This window comes from Ostrinia furnacalis, unplaced genomic scaffold, assembly GCF_004193835.3.
Source record: "Ostrinia furnacalis isolate ACB-3 unplaced genomic scaffold, ASM419383v2 OfSCF7012, whole genome shotgun sequence".
In the NCBI taxonomy this organism is placed as follows: Eukaryota; Metazoa; Arthropoda; class Insecta; order Lepidoptera; family Crambidae; genus Ostrinia; species Ostrinia furnacalis.
Genome location: NW_021137251.1, coordinates 305195 through 324399, shown reverse-complemented (window position 1 = coordinate 324399; position 19205 = coordinate 305195). Strand labels below are relative to the sequence as shown.

General features: G+C 35.4%; 1 protein-coding gene across 2 annotated transcripts in view; it reads left to right on the top strand.

Annotated features, from left to right (window-relative positions):
• LOC114363087 (Histone gene-specific Epigenetic Repressor in late S phase) overlaps positions 1-19205 on the top strand; it is a 251710-nt gene that overhangs the window by 82969 nt on the left and 149536 nt on the right. For both annotated transcript variants that reach the window (XM_028318709.1, XM_028318708.1), the window contains exon 4: positions 9625-9711. In XM_028318709.1, coding sequence (XP_028174510.1) covers positions 9625-9711 — 87 coding nt within the window. The remainder of the gene's footprint in view (positions 1-9624; positions 9712-19205) is intronic.

Here is a 19205-nt window from a genome sequence, read left to right as displayed (position 1 = left end):
CGGATATAAGTTCGTTTTTCCACGCCTATTTTACCGTTCCACACTAAAATACAGCCCGTATAAACAATTGTTTAAGTACCTGCTTACAAGTTAAGCCAATGTAAATAATTTATGCAAATTAATTACCATAAAACCGCTAAATAGCTGTAAAGTATTAGTAATAGAGCAGCGACTAATTGGCTTTTAATTGCAATACACAACTTAATCGTGCAGTAATAATTTCGGTCTTAATAGTGCATGATGTGGGCAAGCCACAAATCTTGTGCTGCGGTTATCAATATACTGAATACTGAACAAACCTTATCACTGACAAGCTGAATTACAGTCGTCCACAACATCATAGGGCTGGCGCGCTGCCAGCCGAGTGCAGATGTCGATGCAGGTCGGATAGCGGTGCTATAACGCGGGATTAGCTCTCTGGTTAACACGCTCAGCTGATTCCTTACCACTTCAGGAGTTAATACATTAACTCGTAAAATTTATACAGTCGTCAAGTCCTGCCTGTCCTACCTATTCAACATTTACAGACACTGAATCTTTATTAAATAAACTAAATTTAATTTAGATAATGATACCAATGCTTACTTATACATATCACGTAGGTAGGCAATTTGTCAACTACAGAACTTTAATTGGCAATTCCAAATACTCAAATAAAAGCACTTAGAACTCAAATATACCGTTCATACTCGTAAATTCTGAGAAATATCATTCCTTTCATTCCTTGTCATAGAATCCATTCCATAATAAAACTATTATTAAGATAATCTTATTGAAGCGACTTATCTAATTAATGTCCTTCACACCAGAAGCAGTTTCTCACTCGGATGCGCGCTGCATTTGTATTGGCCGTAATGAGCGAGTAATTCTTGAACTTAGTAGAGCAATTACATTTATTACCTACTTATTTAGTGATAAATCTATCTAAATGGATAATTAACGTAAAAGTTAAAGTAATAAAGGAAAAAAAAACTAAAGTTTTTGTGAAGTTTTTCCAACCATAACAAGCTAAAAGATTAGCTTGTAAAGTCCAACGAATAAAATTGCAGCTATTTTCCGCTCGCAGTTGAAAATGACAAACTTTTTAAAATTTTAAATCGTTCTAATTTTGAAAACGACAAGATTAGACCTGACACAGATCCATTAACTTGCGCAATGGAAAATCGTTGTAGAATAATAGGCTAGAGTTAAAATAAATACACTGCATTTTGACGCCTGAATATTAATCTTTAGTATGTATGTACCAAAGAAGATAGTTAATATAATTTTTATTGGTAGTCTTCATTGCTTCATAAAATGAGAACAATAAAATGCGTTATATTTTTTTCTCACCCCAAAAGCAGTAACAACGGGTCTTCCAATGTCTCAGTGAATCAGTTACCCGGTAAGCGAAAGGTCGTGGGTCCAAGTACACAATCCAAATCGATTTTCAAAACTCAAGTTAAAAATAATATCACTAGCTCTATTTCCTTCATCCAAACACTCGTGCAGGCATACAATTGCCAAAAGTAGAAACAGCCGAGCTCACCAATAGCCGGCAAACACCGAACAGTATTGGCAACAAGCTTTATATCGCAGTGTCAAATTGAGCTAACTGTGTGGACACCAGTAAATTTCTAATCCCCTACAACTGCTCGGTCGGGCGTTGTAGGGTTGCCGATAGAGAAAATAAACAATATTTTTCGCTTGTAAAATCGGCATATTATAATAAAAGTAGCATTTACATAATGATTAGTAAATTAATTTACCAAGCTAGCACAAAAACTAACAAGGTTTAAATATTATAACTTATAACCGTTTTATTAATAGGTAGGTATGTACGTTTGGTATTGACTGTAGCAAAAAAGGAAAAACAAAAAAAATAAGAAAACAAAAGCAATGCTTTAATACGCGTAGCGGGTAAATTAAGGGCTTTTTAGTAATGTAGAGTCACCTTTTTTGATGAGACGAGCTCACCACCTTCAGAAAATGAGACAACATTAATTAAAGTACTTAACAAATTAATAACCTTTGTTTGCAAAGTTCTTTGAACTAAATTCTTCTAAATACTCAGAACTGAGATGTTTTGATAATATAATAACTATTCGGAACAATTTGAATTTCGTGTAACAATAATTCTTGGAAAATTCTCTCAGCACCCTTTAATAAGAAATAGGGTCTAATACTCAATTCCTTGTAAAGGGAAAATTCTGCTTAGTGTCTTGTTGTAGGTATTTCCTGTCACAATATGTTCTTTATGTTACATTTTGTCGCTAAAATTCTAGGAAGTGATAATGTAAACTTATTCCTTATTTCTCACACGGCGGAAATTTAAAATAACAGTATGAAAGAACATACATTTATTGTATTGCGCAAGTTCAAAGCAAAGATTATTTAAATTCAGAAACAACACTCAATGTAAATGTATCATTAAACCTACAGTGTGTCCGGGCATGTAGTGATCAAACTTTAAGGGAGAAATCTAGGGACAATTTTATCGATAAAATACTTCAAATTTGGGGCTTGACATATTTATCGCAAAATTACAAGGATTTAAGTTTTTAATTTTTAGTTTTCACATCTTCCTTCAAAAACAAGTGAAAGCGTGGGTAGCTTAGCATTAATAAGCAAATATTTTATATCATGCAATAGTCAGTAAAATTATCTTTTAGTAGAAGTAGAAAACAGACACAAGTTTCATACATTTTATGGGAATAAGAATGGATTTAATTAGAAAAATACATAATTTTTTTCACTTTTTTTCCAGTTATTTTCCAACACAAGAAAAACCAGGTCGTTAAAGTACCTATGTTTTTTTTGCATTTTATTATTAGTATTTGAGCTATTCTACAAAACGAATGTAAATTTATTAGTCTACGTCTATTAGTTTCGACGTAATTGTTGAACAAAGATACCCCTTCTCAGCCGGTTCCATAGCACGTCGGAATAGGTTGTGTGACTTTCAGGCAGTGCATTTTCGCATGTTAGCAGCGCTATGGAACCGGTAAGTCTAAAATCACAAGATTTCAAGAGAAAGAAGAATTAAGCGTTTAATTAATCGATGAGTATGGCGACCTTTAACGCTCAAGATCATTTTATTATTTCTTATCATTATCTCATTGATTCTAATTTTTAAAATTAGCTGTTTTTGAAATGAAAAAGCTAAAATATTTCAGCTCGCCTCACAGCCCTGCAGCCGGGAAACTTTTGAGAATTGTAACAGCCCGATGTAGCTTACTTTTAACTACTACACGGTTTTGTATCGGAGCAGGCGGCAGTTTACCATCGCGCAATTTAGTTTCAACATTTTTATTTCTCAAGGTTCACTGCGCCCAGAAATGTTTCTCTAACTTAATATTTCTCAGTTTTATTCCATAACAGCTTACAAAAACAGTAAGTTTTTACAATTTAGTAATTGTTTGCTTTGCTATCTTAAATTGGGTTTCCAGTCAAAAAATCATCATCATTTCACATCAGACGTCTCTCGGATGGTAACGGCCTGCATCCAGCGCCTTCCTGCTACCTTTATCAGTTCAGTCAAATGCTACCTACTACCTATACTAATTACGACTAACTTCTTTGATGATAAAAGTATGTAAGAAATGAGCTAAACCTTATCTTCGTTAAAAAGAAGAATATTTATTATGTTTAATTAAAGATACAGAAAGCAATAGAACAATATTTGAAAAACTTATTTGAACGTATTATTAATGTATTGTATTGTTGTGGAAACGTAGGTACATAAATTGTAAATTATTAAAAACCGGCCAAGTGCGAGTCGGGCTCGCGCACAAAGGGTTCCGTAGCAGCAAATATAATAAACTTATTATGTCAATTTAATCAACCTATCTCAAAAACTATAAGAGATACTTTGATCAAACCAAAAATCGTTGAAAGAGTTAATTAGCATGCATCACCTCTATTTTTTTTAGAATTTTATACCCCGTAGTTATAAAAATAGAGGGGGGGGGACATACTTTTTACGACTTTGAGAGCTGATATCTCAAAAACCGTTCACTTTAAGAAAAATGTTTTTTAGAAAACTTTATATCATTTTAAAAGACCTTTCCATTGATACCCCACACGGGTATGTACATCGAAAAAAAATTTTCATCCCTCAGTTACATGTATGGGGGGCCCCACCCCCAATTCTTTTTTTTACTATTTAGTGTCATAATTTTGTAGCGGTTCATACAACACATATTCCCATCAAATTTCATCACTGTAGTACTTATAGTTTCCGAGTAAATCGGCTGTGACAGACGGACAGACGGACAGACGGACAGACGGACAGACGGACAGACGGACAGACGGACAGACGGACAGACGGACATGACGAAACTATAAGGGTTCCGTTTTTGCCATTTTGGCTACGGAACCCTAATAACGGTTAAATAATAACGCTCAATCTAACATTTTTGGAATAATTTATGATGTTGTACTAGCGATCTGATAGAGCGTTTATTTAATTTAACAATCAATTAGTTTCGAATCATACACAAATCAATGGTTTAGTTAACTACGGGTATAACGGAATGATAAATTGGAGTCCTGCCAATGTTTGCACTAAGTATTTTGTCCTAGTTACCGATTTCATTAAGTAAATGTTTAAGTTAATAATGTCAAATCCACACGCCAATTGCTGCTCTATGTTTACAAATATACGTTCTTGCATCTACTAGTAAATCTAAATTTAATGTTAGGCACTATACTACTTACACAAGACCCGATTTTACTTAAGTACTTGTTAATCTAAGGCTGAGGTGCATCATCTTACTTTAACTTTGACAAACGTCAAAAATCTGTCAAATTCCATACAAAAAACACCTGTTATCTTTATAGTTACGTTAGTTAGGTGGTGTAACTCAGCCTAAGAGTCCATGTTACGTTAAACGCGAGGCGTGCATCACTATTATTTCTACTACTGCCTTAATTTGATATACATACATATACTTAAAATCACTTTTTTCCCGGAAGGTTGTACCAAATTATCTATACCTAATGCATTGCAGGTTTGCTCTTATTTTCTTCAAGAACAAAAAGTTTTCAGGTAAGTAAATAATAATACATTAATTAAAGATTACCTTAGTCGCCTATTTATTTACAGAAATAATAAAATAGCAGAAGCTCTAAATTCATTCAAACTTCCATAAAATTAATGCTCGTTAGCTCTACTTAAACCAAATGTACACGTAAATAATAGGTAGTATTCGTAGAGGTTGTGTTGTTTAACTGAAAATTGCGGGTGAAGTTACCATCCGCTCCGTCTCCAGAATCGGCCCTCATTGTAATTCGTGGTTCGCCGTTCGTTCGTTGGAATCCAACTAAAACGACATAAACGAGGAAGAACAGCCAATTTCACAAAGCTGGTTTGTTTTTTTTTTTTTTTTGCTTCATAAGATTTTACAAAAATCTAAATGTGTTCTTTATGCTCGTGACTACAATATTTGTAATATAAATAAATAAATATCCTTGGACATTTCACACTGCGCCATATTACATTGGACTTTTTACATTTTATATCTCGCTCTCCTTAACTAGTACGACGTCTAAAATAAAATAAAAAAGCAGACCAAAACTTATAACAACCATTAGAAAGCTTTTAAACTGTGTGTGTTAAGTTAAGCGTCGGATTTTAAAGTTAATAATTTTAAAAGAATTTTCTTTCATAATATTCTGGCCGTTGTCTTCGCACTACGCTCGTATCCCGTAGATATTAAATAGCCACCACTTATCTAAGCAGCCGTCCAGATTCCAAATCAGCAATACTGGCTGTTTGATATTCAATTTAATTTTATTCGAGCCCACTGTGCGAGGCTTAATTGAATTTATGAATTACCGAGCCGAGCGTGTGCGGTCCTATTAAATACAGACATTATTATTCAACTACCAAAGCTATTAGAGCCAAAGCACACGATGTGTTGCGGCGGCGATGCGACGCCAGAGTGGTATCGCTGCGTCGTCTTCGTCCCGGTTCCACTAAGCGAAGCAAATAATTTTTTTTAATAACCAATCAGATTCCATTATTTGCTCATGTTCACTCCGATCTGCTTCGGTGGAAATGGATCGAGCGGAGAAGTGTAAGGCGCACTTGTTTTTCTATAGAATTTGACAGCGGCGTCGGTGCAGAGATGTGCGAAGCGGTGTGGTGTTTCATAGATAGCAATAGATTGACAGCTGACAGCAACGCACAGCTCACATATCTCCTCTTGTCCCCGTCACCGTTCCGCTCTTCTTCGCTCCACTTTGGTGGAAATAGCCTTCCAGCTTCACCGCCAACCGGGCCTTACATAGAAATATCTGTGGCGGGCACACGAGTGGTGCCCGCCACGAACGTTTGCAGTGTTTGCGGTGCGACGCCGCAACGCATCGTGTGCTTTGGCTTTAAGTTATGTCTGATTCACATTACAACGCTGGTTTTCTTTTAAGTTAATGCCTAGATTTTATGATCGTGAAGAAACATAAAAGTTAAATGATAACATCTTTACGCTAGCAAAGAAATTCAGCCCTGAGATGGGCTATCAAGATTTAGGTCTACAATTAATTCTTTCGGATATTTTAACGGCTTTACGGGAAAGATGTTTAAATTAATGTATAAATTAAAAGATCTTATCTTGAAACCGACTAGTCGATTGCTAGCGGAAATTTATTTGCTCATATTTGTCAAGAAAATATTCATTTTTCTGCATCTGCAAAAAAATAATGTACAGTATGGACAGTATTTCTATTTAAGTATTTGATTCTCCGAAGCTCAACAATATACATACGAGTACATGTTACAATTTATTGAAATTAATACGAGTAACAACAAAAAAATTAAGCATTTACTTATACAAGATACTTAGGTAAAATATTTTAGTTATTGACAGCCATCTTGTCTCAAGCGAACTCAACTTGAAATAAACAAAGAAAAATTAAATTCATAAGCCGATTTCATAATTTAGTCAAAATAAAGAAGAGTTTGCTGAAATTGAGGCAAAGTTGAATTTATTTAATTCTCATCTCAGTAATTCCAATTGGAGAAGCATTTAATTTTCATAGCTTAACGGGATCCTATTTCGCAGAAACCGATTATGGCTGAGCTACAACTCATTTGTTATTTTCTTACGATAAAAACATTTCTATTTTACTTATAAATATCATCGTAAACATTTCCAATAAGTATTTTATTTTGTATCTCAAGATTGAAGAATTAAACTTCTTTAAAATCTTTTTAAGTTCTTGCTTTTATATTATTCAGACAGTTTTGTTTCTTTCAAAGCTTTCTTAACGAATAATTCAAGATAAGTAGCATTTCTTGTTTTAATGACTCGTCTATTATGTGCCTTTAGATTAAATAGATTGATAAGTTAAATAAAAGTTAAAGTAATGAAGTAGCGAATGATCTTATCCTGGCAATAAACCTATAAAAGGAGAAAAGTTAAATATTTTATGGGCAGGTACACAATAACTTTCCAACTAATAATAGCGACAGCACATCTGACTGCGCATTTTTGTTGAATAATGCAGCACATTACAGGGTTATTATGAAAACTACAGCCTGTATAACCCCATAAAATACCATAGTGTTACTATTACGTACCTATCGTCGTCTGTACATGTACGACTATTCAAAGATTTTGTTCGCACTATAGATTAATAAAAAAACTATACAGCATTGTTGTGTTCCGGCATTTAGAGGTAAGATAGCCAGTTCCTCCGTGGTTGAGGATTCCGGGTGCAGCTCGCTTCCACCTTCGGCCTGATCGTCACTTGCCATCAGGTGAGATACAGGCCAAGAGCTTCTTCGTTGTGGTTAAAAAAAAAAAAACTAGCCAAATCGTAAATTCCAACATATTTATTCACGGAATATTCATGCACTAGTCGACTAGTGTTGTTCCAACGATCCGCTACCAGTCATTATTGGTATAGTAAAACACCGTTATTTAAATCCAATCGCATATTGACTGTAACCACAATTGATGATGACAATCATGTCTACAGATTTGTGAAATCAGTAAATATGTTGGTGTAACCGCAGCGGGTTATTGATTCAAATATTATTCATCTGCCTCTGGCAGTCGAATCACATTGCTCTAATAAACTCGGGTCAAAGACTCCTTTTAGAGGTCAAATAATGCAAAATTACATCGCTGTGTATCTGCAAAGAGACTTACAGTTTTTTTTAATACTTGTAGATCTTCAATTGTTGACGAGGACGACACAAATTACGACCTTTTGCCCGTGGCTTTTCATGCGTAAATTTCGGTCTTATTATAGCACAATGTTACTCTGGAATAACGTAGCATTCTAATGCTGAAAAAATATTTGAAATCGGTCCAGTAGTTTTTGAGTTTATTCGTCAAAAACATACATAAATACAAATCTTTCCTCTTTATATGATGATGATGATATACGAGTACTTAGCTTCCGAGTTGTTAGTAAGAGGTTTCATTTCCAAACGACTTGTAGTTGCGAATAAGTTTACCCTATTTTCAGTTTACTCTTAACCCTGCAACGAGAGATTGGAGTAGGTAGTGAACAAAATTACTTTTTCCCCGTTTGCTAAAGTCCTTGCAACGGGTACACATAGGAGACAGAGTCTGATGTAAAAGTTTTAAACTCTTCTAAGAATCAAATCAACTAAAATACATAGATACGAGAAGTATGTAAGTTTGTGAAGATCAAAGCTTAGATGTTGGTTACTCTAACTGGACGGATTTTGATGAAACTTCACTAGGTTATAACATAATATAAGATAAGAACATATTATTTACGAGTATAATACGGAAGGGCAATTTTTTTTTTCAAAAATCTAAAGCCTGGTCCGTGGGTACGTAGAATCCCGTCCAATGACCCCAAGCTACCCATCCCTATCGCTCGCGCGTAATTATGTTGCTGTCGCGACTATGCGACGGGCGCCCGCAGTGAGTGTGCGAGAGCGAGGGATGGGTAGATTGGGGTCATTGGACGGGATTCTACGTTCTCACGGACCAAGCTTTACACGGACGTTAACAAGTTACAAAAATAATGAAAATATGAGCTCCATTATACTGCAGGAAATTACTCACTTTAGGCTCTATAAGCTATTTAATCATCACCATCATTATGTCAGCCATAGGACGTCCACTGCTGAACATAGGCTTCCCCAATGACTTTCATAATGATCGGTTGGTAGCGGCCTGCATCCTGCGGCTTCCTGTGCTACCTTTTTGAGGTCGTCGGTCCACCTCGTAGGTGGACGTCCTGCGCTGCGCTTTACATGGCCTCCAGAACCTTGCTGCCCCATCGGCCGTCAGTTCTGCGTACTATGTGTCCTGCCCATTGCAACTCCAGCTTGCTGATCCGTCTATGTCGGATAATTGAGTTCGTTTGCTGATCTCCTCATTTCTAATAGTAACATGATATGACCTTAAAATAGTAAGACACGGGTCTTAACGCGACGTTTATTAATGAGTTACATTATGTACTCACGGCTTGTCGTTTCGGCTGCGATGCTGCAGCCGTGGTCACAAGCAGACTGGAGACGGCGGAGTCTGAGTCAGAGTCTGTAATGTAACTCATTAATAAACGTCGCGTTAAAACCCGTGTCTTACTATTTTAATTGAAATGGAACGCGAAAGTTTCAAATCTTATATGATATGACCTTATTCCTCTTGTCCACAGTCCCAGAGCTGGGAGGCTTGGCTCGCCGCGCCGCCGGGTGCTCCAGTGCCTTCTCCGCGCCCTCGCCCTCTGCTCATCATGAACCAGGTAAATCAATGCCTTTCAGTGTGGTATTAAGTGAACAGATTGAAGGAAATGCCGAATGGAAATATTTTCCCAAGTGGACCGGAGGGAAATCGAACATTAACTTCGAACTATCCTATGGTCTTCTGATTAATTTTGTCGCGGGTCCAATGACAGTTTAACTTTCCCCCGGGACAAACTTGACCTTCATTTTTTGGGTTTTTGTGTTTAAAAAATCATTTATTTTAATCCTATATATTTTTAACTCAGGTATTTATTAACCTTTATTTTAGTAGGTACCTATAAATTTAGAAAACATTCATATTGTTCAATTTTATGAAAACAAAAAACACATCTTGTCGAAATCGCACAGTACAAATTTATAATGCGGTTTTCATCAATAAATACTTAGAGTGATCTGGAAGAGATCGCTTCATAGCGATAAGACCGCCTAGTTGTACCTTGTGTGTTCCTTTTCTTTCTGTTCTTATCTTTGGTGTGCAATAAAGTGTATTTATTATTATTATTATTACAAAATGTTCTTAGTTAAGAACTGGTGGTAAGTAATATAAAAATGTTCAAAAATTTAATTATCAATTCAATATTATGAAATGTATTTTACTGAACACGAATTCGGGCAACGACTATATTTCGCCTCACTGATTCTAAATCTATTGTTATCCAAATAACAATTTTGAACTAATAACTTAACCAAGAATGTTATACCTATCTTAGAGACGATAAACTTGGTACATACCTCCTTAACTTCGGCGACAGATAGTGTAGTAGGTCATGACGTCATGGATTATTTAATCATATCTGCCAACTTTAGGGATTCCTCAGAGAGTTCTATTGGAGTAAGACAAAGAATGAACTTGGGATTAGTGTCCGACCGAAACTAGTTTTACGACCGAAACCGAAACCGAAAACGAATTTCGGCAACAGTGTCTATTTCGGCCGAAACCGAAACCGAAACTTCCTTACAAGGCTCATAATTTTGAGGGAAAAATAAAGAAAACGTTATTATAATCAGTCAGTCTTTATTGTTTTCTCTTTAAATTGCATTAAAATTGAACTTATAAAGCGCCTTTTTACTCTAAAAAAGAAAAAAAAGGATTTATAGTCTAGATTTTTTTTAATTACTCGCAATATTCAGGACATCTACATAACCCGTCCCATGATCTGACCTTAATAATTTCTCAAAACAAAATTGGTAGTACGTAAGTTAGTATCTACTGTACTTGCCTCTTGGATACCTTGGTGATTAATACTAAAATGAACTTTGAAACTCTGAATCCATAATATTATCACCATGAAATGCACTATAGTCATTACTAACTACCTAACTAATGTTTGTTTACGTATAGCATTTGCGAACCAGAAAAAAAAATATAGGTTAGATTAAACTTGATTTTTTTTTAATGTTTACTACCCGCTCTTATGTTATAACGACATAAAACGAGATAAAACTCATCTAATTCAAAATAAATCACTCCAAAACTCGCCACCACAACAAAACAAAACTAACAGCAAACAAACAAGCGAGCGAATCACGACATTGCCTCTGATCGGATTCATTTACTCATTCAACGCGCCGAACATGACCGATAACGGCACGGAAACTCCCGAATGCACATTCGGTTTCGGTCGTAGTTTCGGCAAGTTTGCCGCCGAAAACGAAACTAAACCGAAACTCGTGTTTTTACCGAAACTCAACCGAAAACGAAACCGAAACCGAACATTCGGTCGGACACTACTTGGGATTAAGTAGTTTGTAAATCATAATGTTCATGTTGTGGAATTGGAATTTTCATTTGTGATTAAACAAGATTTAGTAGTGACAATGTAATATTATGTAATGAGGGTGTTCGCGATTGAATAATCCGCCAGATGGCAATACGTAGACGGGAGGTCCAAATGCTGCATGATTGGTGGATTTTGACATGACATTGACAGATATGTGATTATTCAATCGCGAACACCCTCATTGATTAAAAATTACTTGGTGGAAATATTGTACAGTCAAGTCAAGAGCAATATTATAGAGTCCGCTAAACTTAAAATTGATGATCTCTGACCCTACAACAATCCAGTAACAATTCAATAATTTTACAAAAGGGAATTAAGCCTGACCTGAGTAAACAATCACTACTGCCCTCAATGGGCAACAGATGCATAAAATCGAAGAGAACTGTCAATACGTTGCTTAAAATATTACAAATTTTTAAAAACCCTCATCATCATCTCAGCCATAGGACGTCCACTGCTGAACATAGGCCTCCCCCAATGCTTTCCATGTTACCCGGTTGGTAGCGGCCTGCGTCCAGCGCCTTCCTGCTACCTTTATGATGTCGTCGGTCCATCTTGTGGGTGGACGTCCCACGCTGCGTTACTAACTCAATGATAAAACTGTTCATTTGAAAGACTTAATGTTTAAATTACTCCCTTATCAACTTACTACTTACTTTTCGAGCAAAGTGAAAAATAAGCACCGGCAGTTCCCAATTTAGCAGCAGACACAGCCCTAGCGTCGAAACGCCGACAGTCGGCTAAGTAATTAATTCTTTGCAGCCTCTTTGAATAAGTCACTCCAACTTAAAATATTAAACTTGTCTTTTAACATTTAAAATCTTAACTCCATTAATTTGTTTTGTTGGCTTAACCTCGGATTAGTGTGACGCTCGCGAATCCAATCAAGCAAAGTTCGAGCACAGAGCTAACAAGTCTAACAACTTTATTACGAAAGAACTGAACAAAGTGGAACGAAAATATCTCGTTTCAAAGTTTTTGTGCTCTTTGTTAAAGATAACTTCGTGTTACAAGCTGGTTCTTTTGAATCTAAACGCTGGAGACACAATAGCGTTGTTGGGATTCAAATTATGAGCGACACTAGATTTAAATTGAGCTCAATTTGTAAGACGTAAATGTAACAATCTGAGAAGTTAAACTAATGTAAACAAAACCATAATAAAACAAAGTCTCTCTATCTGTGCGTTTATATCTTTTAAACTACGCAACGGATTTTAATACGGTTTTCATCAATACTTATCATGATACTTAGAGCGATTCAAAAGGCTTTTTAATAAAATTTAAATAAATTCTATTATGATAAGCATTTACCTAGACTCGAACTAATTATCCAGACTAATTAATAAATATTATTTGGATACAAAATGGCTATTTCCCCGTGCAATTCTCATGCTCATCACACTCACATTTAGCAAGTTTTCGAACCCACTACCACAGCCGGCGTTAAAGTCGTATAATAAAATACTAAAATAAAAAGATATCAGTCACATAAATCTACATCCGTATTTCACGGAAAACGTTGAAGTAAAAGCAGACAAATCGCAAAGTTCAAAGGCCGACGGTGTTTTAGATTTTGTTTATCTCTTTGAGAGATGAGGATACAGTAATATCCATCAAGAAAATAAAATAATAACCGAGAAAGCAGCCGTAATTTTGAAATTTTCCTTGTGTGGGCACATAAGGAAATTTTCAAAGTTTATTTAGGAAAGTTTCTGGCAGTGTATTTGTTGATTTGAGTATCTCGCCACTATTTGTTTAACCTTCAATGAATTTTGTTATAATATATTCGTGAGTAAATGGGTTATTGCTTGTTTTGATAGAATATTCTGTGGTTAGAGTAGTAGTAAAATGTCTGTTGATTGAGTAAATAATGTTTATAAGAAGTTATCTTCACTATTATAAAGATTTGTTTATTTATAGGTATTGAATAGGCTCCGAAACTACTGGACCGATTTGAAAAATTCTTTCACCATTAGAATCCAAAATTATTTCTGATGAACATACATGGTACGAAGTTAGCCGGGTCAGCTAGTTTCTAGATTTACGGGTCCAATTCTATTTAAATCTTCACTTACCATCAGGTGAGATACAGGCCAAGAACTTCCTCGTTGTGGATTAAAAAAAATAGCCTGCTGAAGAAGACAGAAGTTAGAATTTAATATTTTAAATACGCGATTTAGCTAGCCTAAGAACAAGATAACATTCTACCAGTCAACCTCATAAACAAAGATCCATTGTTCCCATACCCAAGAGGTGGTGAGGCCTCTCAGCTGAGCTCCTATTTGCAATAAACACGGCCCGTGGTCCCGCAGCGGGAACTAGTTCCGAGACTTGTTTGCGCTTCCGAATGTTAAAACTGGGACTTGGTAGGGCTGCCACCTCACAACATAAATGAGACTATAAAAACTGGTTGTCCCAAAAGTGGCACGCCATTTTTTTTTTAATTTTTTACGTGGTACCAATACTTGAGACAGCTTAGCTAAAGACCTTTTAGATAAGAATACAATCCTTCTAAACGGGTCAATCAGGCTTCAATGTCATTAATAAACACTGCCCTTTTAAATATGTAGATATAGGATTTGACGAATGTTAATATTATGGCCACCTTACCACACTGATTGTTTGATAGGAATTTTTAATTTTATTTCAATTGAAAAATAGTATAGTTTACTCCGCCTAGATCTACAAATACATTCATTAATACTAAAAGTTGTTTCATAATACGAGCTAAAATTTAATAAAAGTGTCTCGCAACCCTAACCCCACGCCGCACGAAAAGGAAATCTTTCGTTACTCCGAAACCTTTTTAAACTTGCAAAAAGGGTTAGTCTTTTCTGAAAAAATCTATTAACATCCTGATGCTAGCAACCCTGACTTTTCTGTAAGTGGAGCGGATTTTCTTTGGTTTCGTACAAACTTTGAATTAGCAATAAAATCTTTTGAAAACTCGCTCGAGTTAATTATAGTAAAAGAAAGTCTTTATTCATTCGGTTAAATGTTTACGCCGCAATAAACTTGTTGTGCAGTTTTACTTAATTTTATGTTGGTGTTTGTTTCCGTCGGCCAGATTGGCATTAAAATTACTTCATTTTGAAAGCAGCCAAAGAACAGTAAAGCCAAATAACAGCACCAAATAAACGTACTTATTTCTACTTGCTTTTATTTTCTGTAATATTCAGTGTAGTGTATAATAAATCTAGTTATTCGTACTTATCCGCGTGAACACGTTGAGTAAAAACTACTTCCGACGATTTATTTACAAAACTTATTAACGTAATTTATACGCGCAATTAGAGGTTCCTTTAATTCGATCGTATTATAATTTTGCACTAAACTCAATGAATTACATAACATAAATAATATTACTAGCGACAGACTTATTCCTTACCTAAGGATTTAACTATCAGGATGAAGACTATAAAACGACATCCAATAATATACAGGGTGTAGTTTTGAAAAGCAACGCCCGACTCAGGGGTGATAATAGTACACATGAAAGTATTTACAAGAAAACGTAAATAAATATAACTTTATTAGTAAAAAAAACCTTGTTCAATACGTGTGATACTTCATGAAAATTTAAGGTATTTTTTATGTTTTTTGGCATCAGTGTCGTGTATTACTACCACCCCTGAGTTGCGCGTTGTTTTACAAAACCACAACCTGTATAAGTTGATTTTTTAAATAAGACGACTGCAAGAACCTCCTAATAAAAAACTATTAAACCCCACGTTTTTACAAAATAAAGACCTAGTTAGTGACGTAGTTGTAATCTGTTGTTTATCAAAACAGACCCTAAAGGTATTCTGCGCTAAATACTTAACATTTTCGTGGCTCCGTGATAACCAGCTGGGTGCTATTCGAATACCTGCGAAGATAAGGATCCGAGATATTTAGCGCTCGTTCCGAATATTTGCGGCGGTGATTCGTCATAGCACAAGCTTTACTTGGCTTCGGGCTGGATGGCGCAGTGTGGAAAGGAATTATTTACTTAAGGATATAATTATTTACATTAATATATTAATGTAAAACCGAATCACCTATTTCTATGTATTACACTTGAGAGAATTTAGATTCGACTTAATCTCTATTATTCGGTCAGAATTTAAAGGTAACTTAACTGGATTTCTAACACTTAATTCATGTGTTTCTATTCATTGCCGTCTTAATTTAAACAGCTAATTAAGTAGTAAGCACAAAACGTGTTCTGATTATTGACACGATTACGCATTTCTCTTTGTAGATATATTGTTTGTTGCAAACTAACGATTGTTTCTATGCATAATTTATTTTTCTTTATTTAGTTACCTATATTTGCGTTTGTTGTAAAATTATCTGTTTATTTTAATAAATTGTAAATAAATGTCCTTACTTGTATAATATTTAAAATTATTCCATTAGCGGTCTGTAGATAAAACAAACTGTTCACACAAATTCTTCTAGCTTATAAAGAAACCCAAATCAGGTGACCGTCTGCGAAAACCCTTCAAAGTCCCGCCAAACCCCGTCGAGTAATTAACCTCTAACGGCCCTTACTATACATTCATAGAGCCTTTGTCTAAAATAATGAAGCGACGAGTGCTGAATAAAAATGTCCGGCGAGCCTTATTATGAAGGCAATATACGCGCGAACTGAATTTATATTTAACCTTCCAAAGCCCACTCGCAAATCTGAGCGGAATTGGTCGGGTTGGGTCTTTTAGGTTGTAGTTTTAAAAATTTACTGAATCGTAAATGTTTATTTTTATTTAATCTAAATTCGTCAATGTTAGATTTTAAATACGAGAAATACAAGGTACAATAGTTCATAACAGTGTACTTTCCGTGCGAAGTTTAATGTAGAGCGCCAGAAGAAAAATGTTCCAAAAGTTTCCAATTAAAATTAATTGTAGTAAATAACTAAATCTGGTAGGTTTTCACTTTGTAAACATAACGGAATAAACAAATGTTCTTAATTATGAAGAAAACAAATTTTAATTGTCTAATGCCCGTTTTCACCATCAATCCCTAATTTTTAAGTGACCCCTATGTAAACAAAATTCCTGTTACTTGTTACCATAGGGGTCACTTAAAAATTAGGGATTGATGGTGAAAACGGGCATAAGGTCCCGAATGGTCGAATGGACCACCCCTAAAGCAATTACTATTCGTCTAATAAAACGGTTGAAAGTTAAATGCCGACTGCGCACTGTGAATTAGTACACTCGTATATTACTTAGCGCTGGCTATCAAGTAATTAGATCTATGAACAAACAAAAAGTTAACCAAACCTAATTCGCCGGCGAGTAACATGAAACGGCACCGGCACTTTTGTTTAAAATAAACGAGTTCATAACATTTGAGTAGGCTTAATTCTGGGAAAAAAGTAGTTTAGATGTTGTTAGACCCAAAAACAAATATGTATTCCGCTTACCCAAGTTTGTTTTTCTGTTATTCAGTCAGTACCTACCGGTAAAAATAAAGGTACGGCACGCAAATGGTTCGGCGAATAACAAAAGGGAACTAGGAATTAGACTAAAATATGGGTGCGTAAACATTTCAGCAGCGAAAATAATTAAAGTATAAACAGCTATTAAATAAAGAAACACGAACATAACTAATTGGCTGTTTTCCTTCCACAAGCAATAAACAAAAGTATCGTAAACAAATCATAGTTAACGGAATGGAACAGAGAGCTTGATTGCGTTATGGATGCCGCTGGGCTTTTCGGGCTTGTAATAATTATAGAACAAGAGCCAGTGTACGCCAAACCTACGTTATTTTATAAAAGCTGAAAGTTTGTCTGCGCATGCTTCCAACATAGGTGTCGTTGGACCATCATGCTTGGGTCATAGTGGTTTTAACAGCTATCCTAAAATTCTTGTCTGACAAGGGGTTGGAACGGACAAAACTATCTGGCTGATGAGGAAACATTTAAACAAATAATTATTTCCCAAACAACAGCTTTTATGGTAAAACGTATGCCTAGCTTTTAAACTGTATTTCTACTTATAAAATAACGTAGGTCTAGTGTTCACTGGCTCTTAGTCCATTACATGAGCCGGTTTCCGAATAAATTCTACGCGATTCGGGCCGGTGGAACGGCGTAGTTGCCCCACAATAACTATTTCCCCAAAACGGGGGTAAATGCCGATACGATCGTGTCATGAGGATTTTGCTGTAACTGAACGTTTCAGTTTATTTACCTTTTGTGAAAGGGAAATGTAATACGTGAAGACGATTGTGATTTTGATAACGCCTTCCCATAAAGCCTCGGGCGGGTCTCATCGTAAATCAGTGTCGGGAGAAAGTCGTGTGAATCAGCCGAAGATTTAATAAATCTATCAAACTACCAATTAGTGGTATGTTATAGCCACTTCATATCTTCGCCCGTAAGGTTACCATAGTTATGTGTGTCATCTTTTACAATATGTACTTGATTAAACCTGCAATGGAATGGTTAATTAACCTTTTGGTATTCAAGGTTTGATGAGTTTTAAATCAGATTTGTTGGCTCTTAGTTTGGATTTATGGTGTAAAATTATATGACTCTAAGTCAAATTTAGCTATAAGCACAACTATACATAGATATAGACTCCAAAGTCAATTACTTATTAATTTCATGAAAAAAATTCACGAAAACTCAAGTAGATTCAATTTTGTTATAATAGAATTTTTACTCAATCAGTATGTGTGGTAGCAGCACTTTATTAAAATTTTGTCGTACAAAGCCAGACTGATAACGCTCGTGTTCCAAATTTCCTCCTCCCAATCGAATAGTAAAACAACATCGGCATAATCTGATACCCATGATATCGTTTCATTAGTTAACACGTCATACCCGCAGAGTATTTTTGGCTAAATATTATCCATCAATTTGGTGGCTCGCTTCTGCAGACAACTTATTTTATTAGACGGCGTTTAACAGTGCCAAATAATTCAATATGACTATATGATTGATTATGTAAACAAAGTTAGACTTTGACAATGTTCGTAATTTAACATCTTCAGAAATAACATTTTGATTTTAAATTAATCATTACATAAAAAAGCTTACGAGCTTTAATAACTACGGCTTTAAATTAAAACCATCAGCTTTTTTATTCGCAATCCGTTTTTCATTTCGTTTTATTTTATTTAACAGTTGGCATATACCAAGCACATTTAACTAAACATAACCTCGTAACGCCTAGATACCTTTTAAAAGGTATAAAGCTTGGTAGTGGTTCGGGTGGTATGGCATTATTGATATGGCTTAAGAGCATTTGTTTTTCCCTAGTTTTTTCGTTATGATGAGGCCTCTATAAAACAAGTAATCTGTGCTCACCCCACAATTTCACCCCATCGAAACAGCTTTCAACGAGGGCATAAATATTTGATGGGAGCATGCTCACATGCACACCGCGGCTTTACTTTATCGCCTATGCTTGTTGATTCAATCCGCAAAACACAAGAATTGACTTTGATTTGCATGGATTTGACTCTAACTGATGCAATATAAGACGAAGAAGTGCTTAAAGTAGCATAATTAGGGTAAAGTTCCCCTATATGGCAACTCTACAAATGACAAATGTCAAAAATCTGTCAAACTCCATACAAAACGCACCGGTTATCGTCATTGTTACTGTTAAAGTTAGGTAGTGCAACTCGGCCTAAAGGTTGATTTACAATCAAAAATGCTTTAAAATTATCATTATTTCGCAAAAAGTTAAAACTGGAGATTAAACACT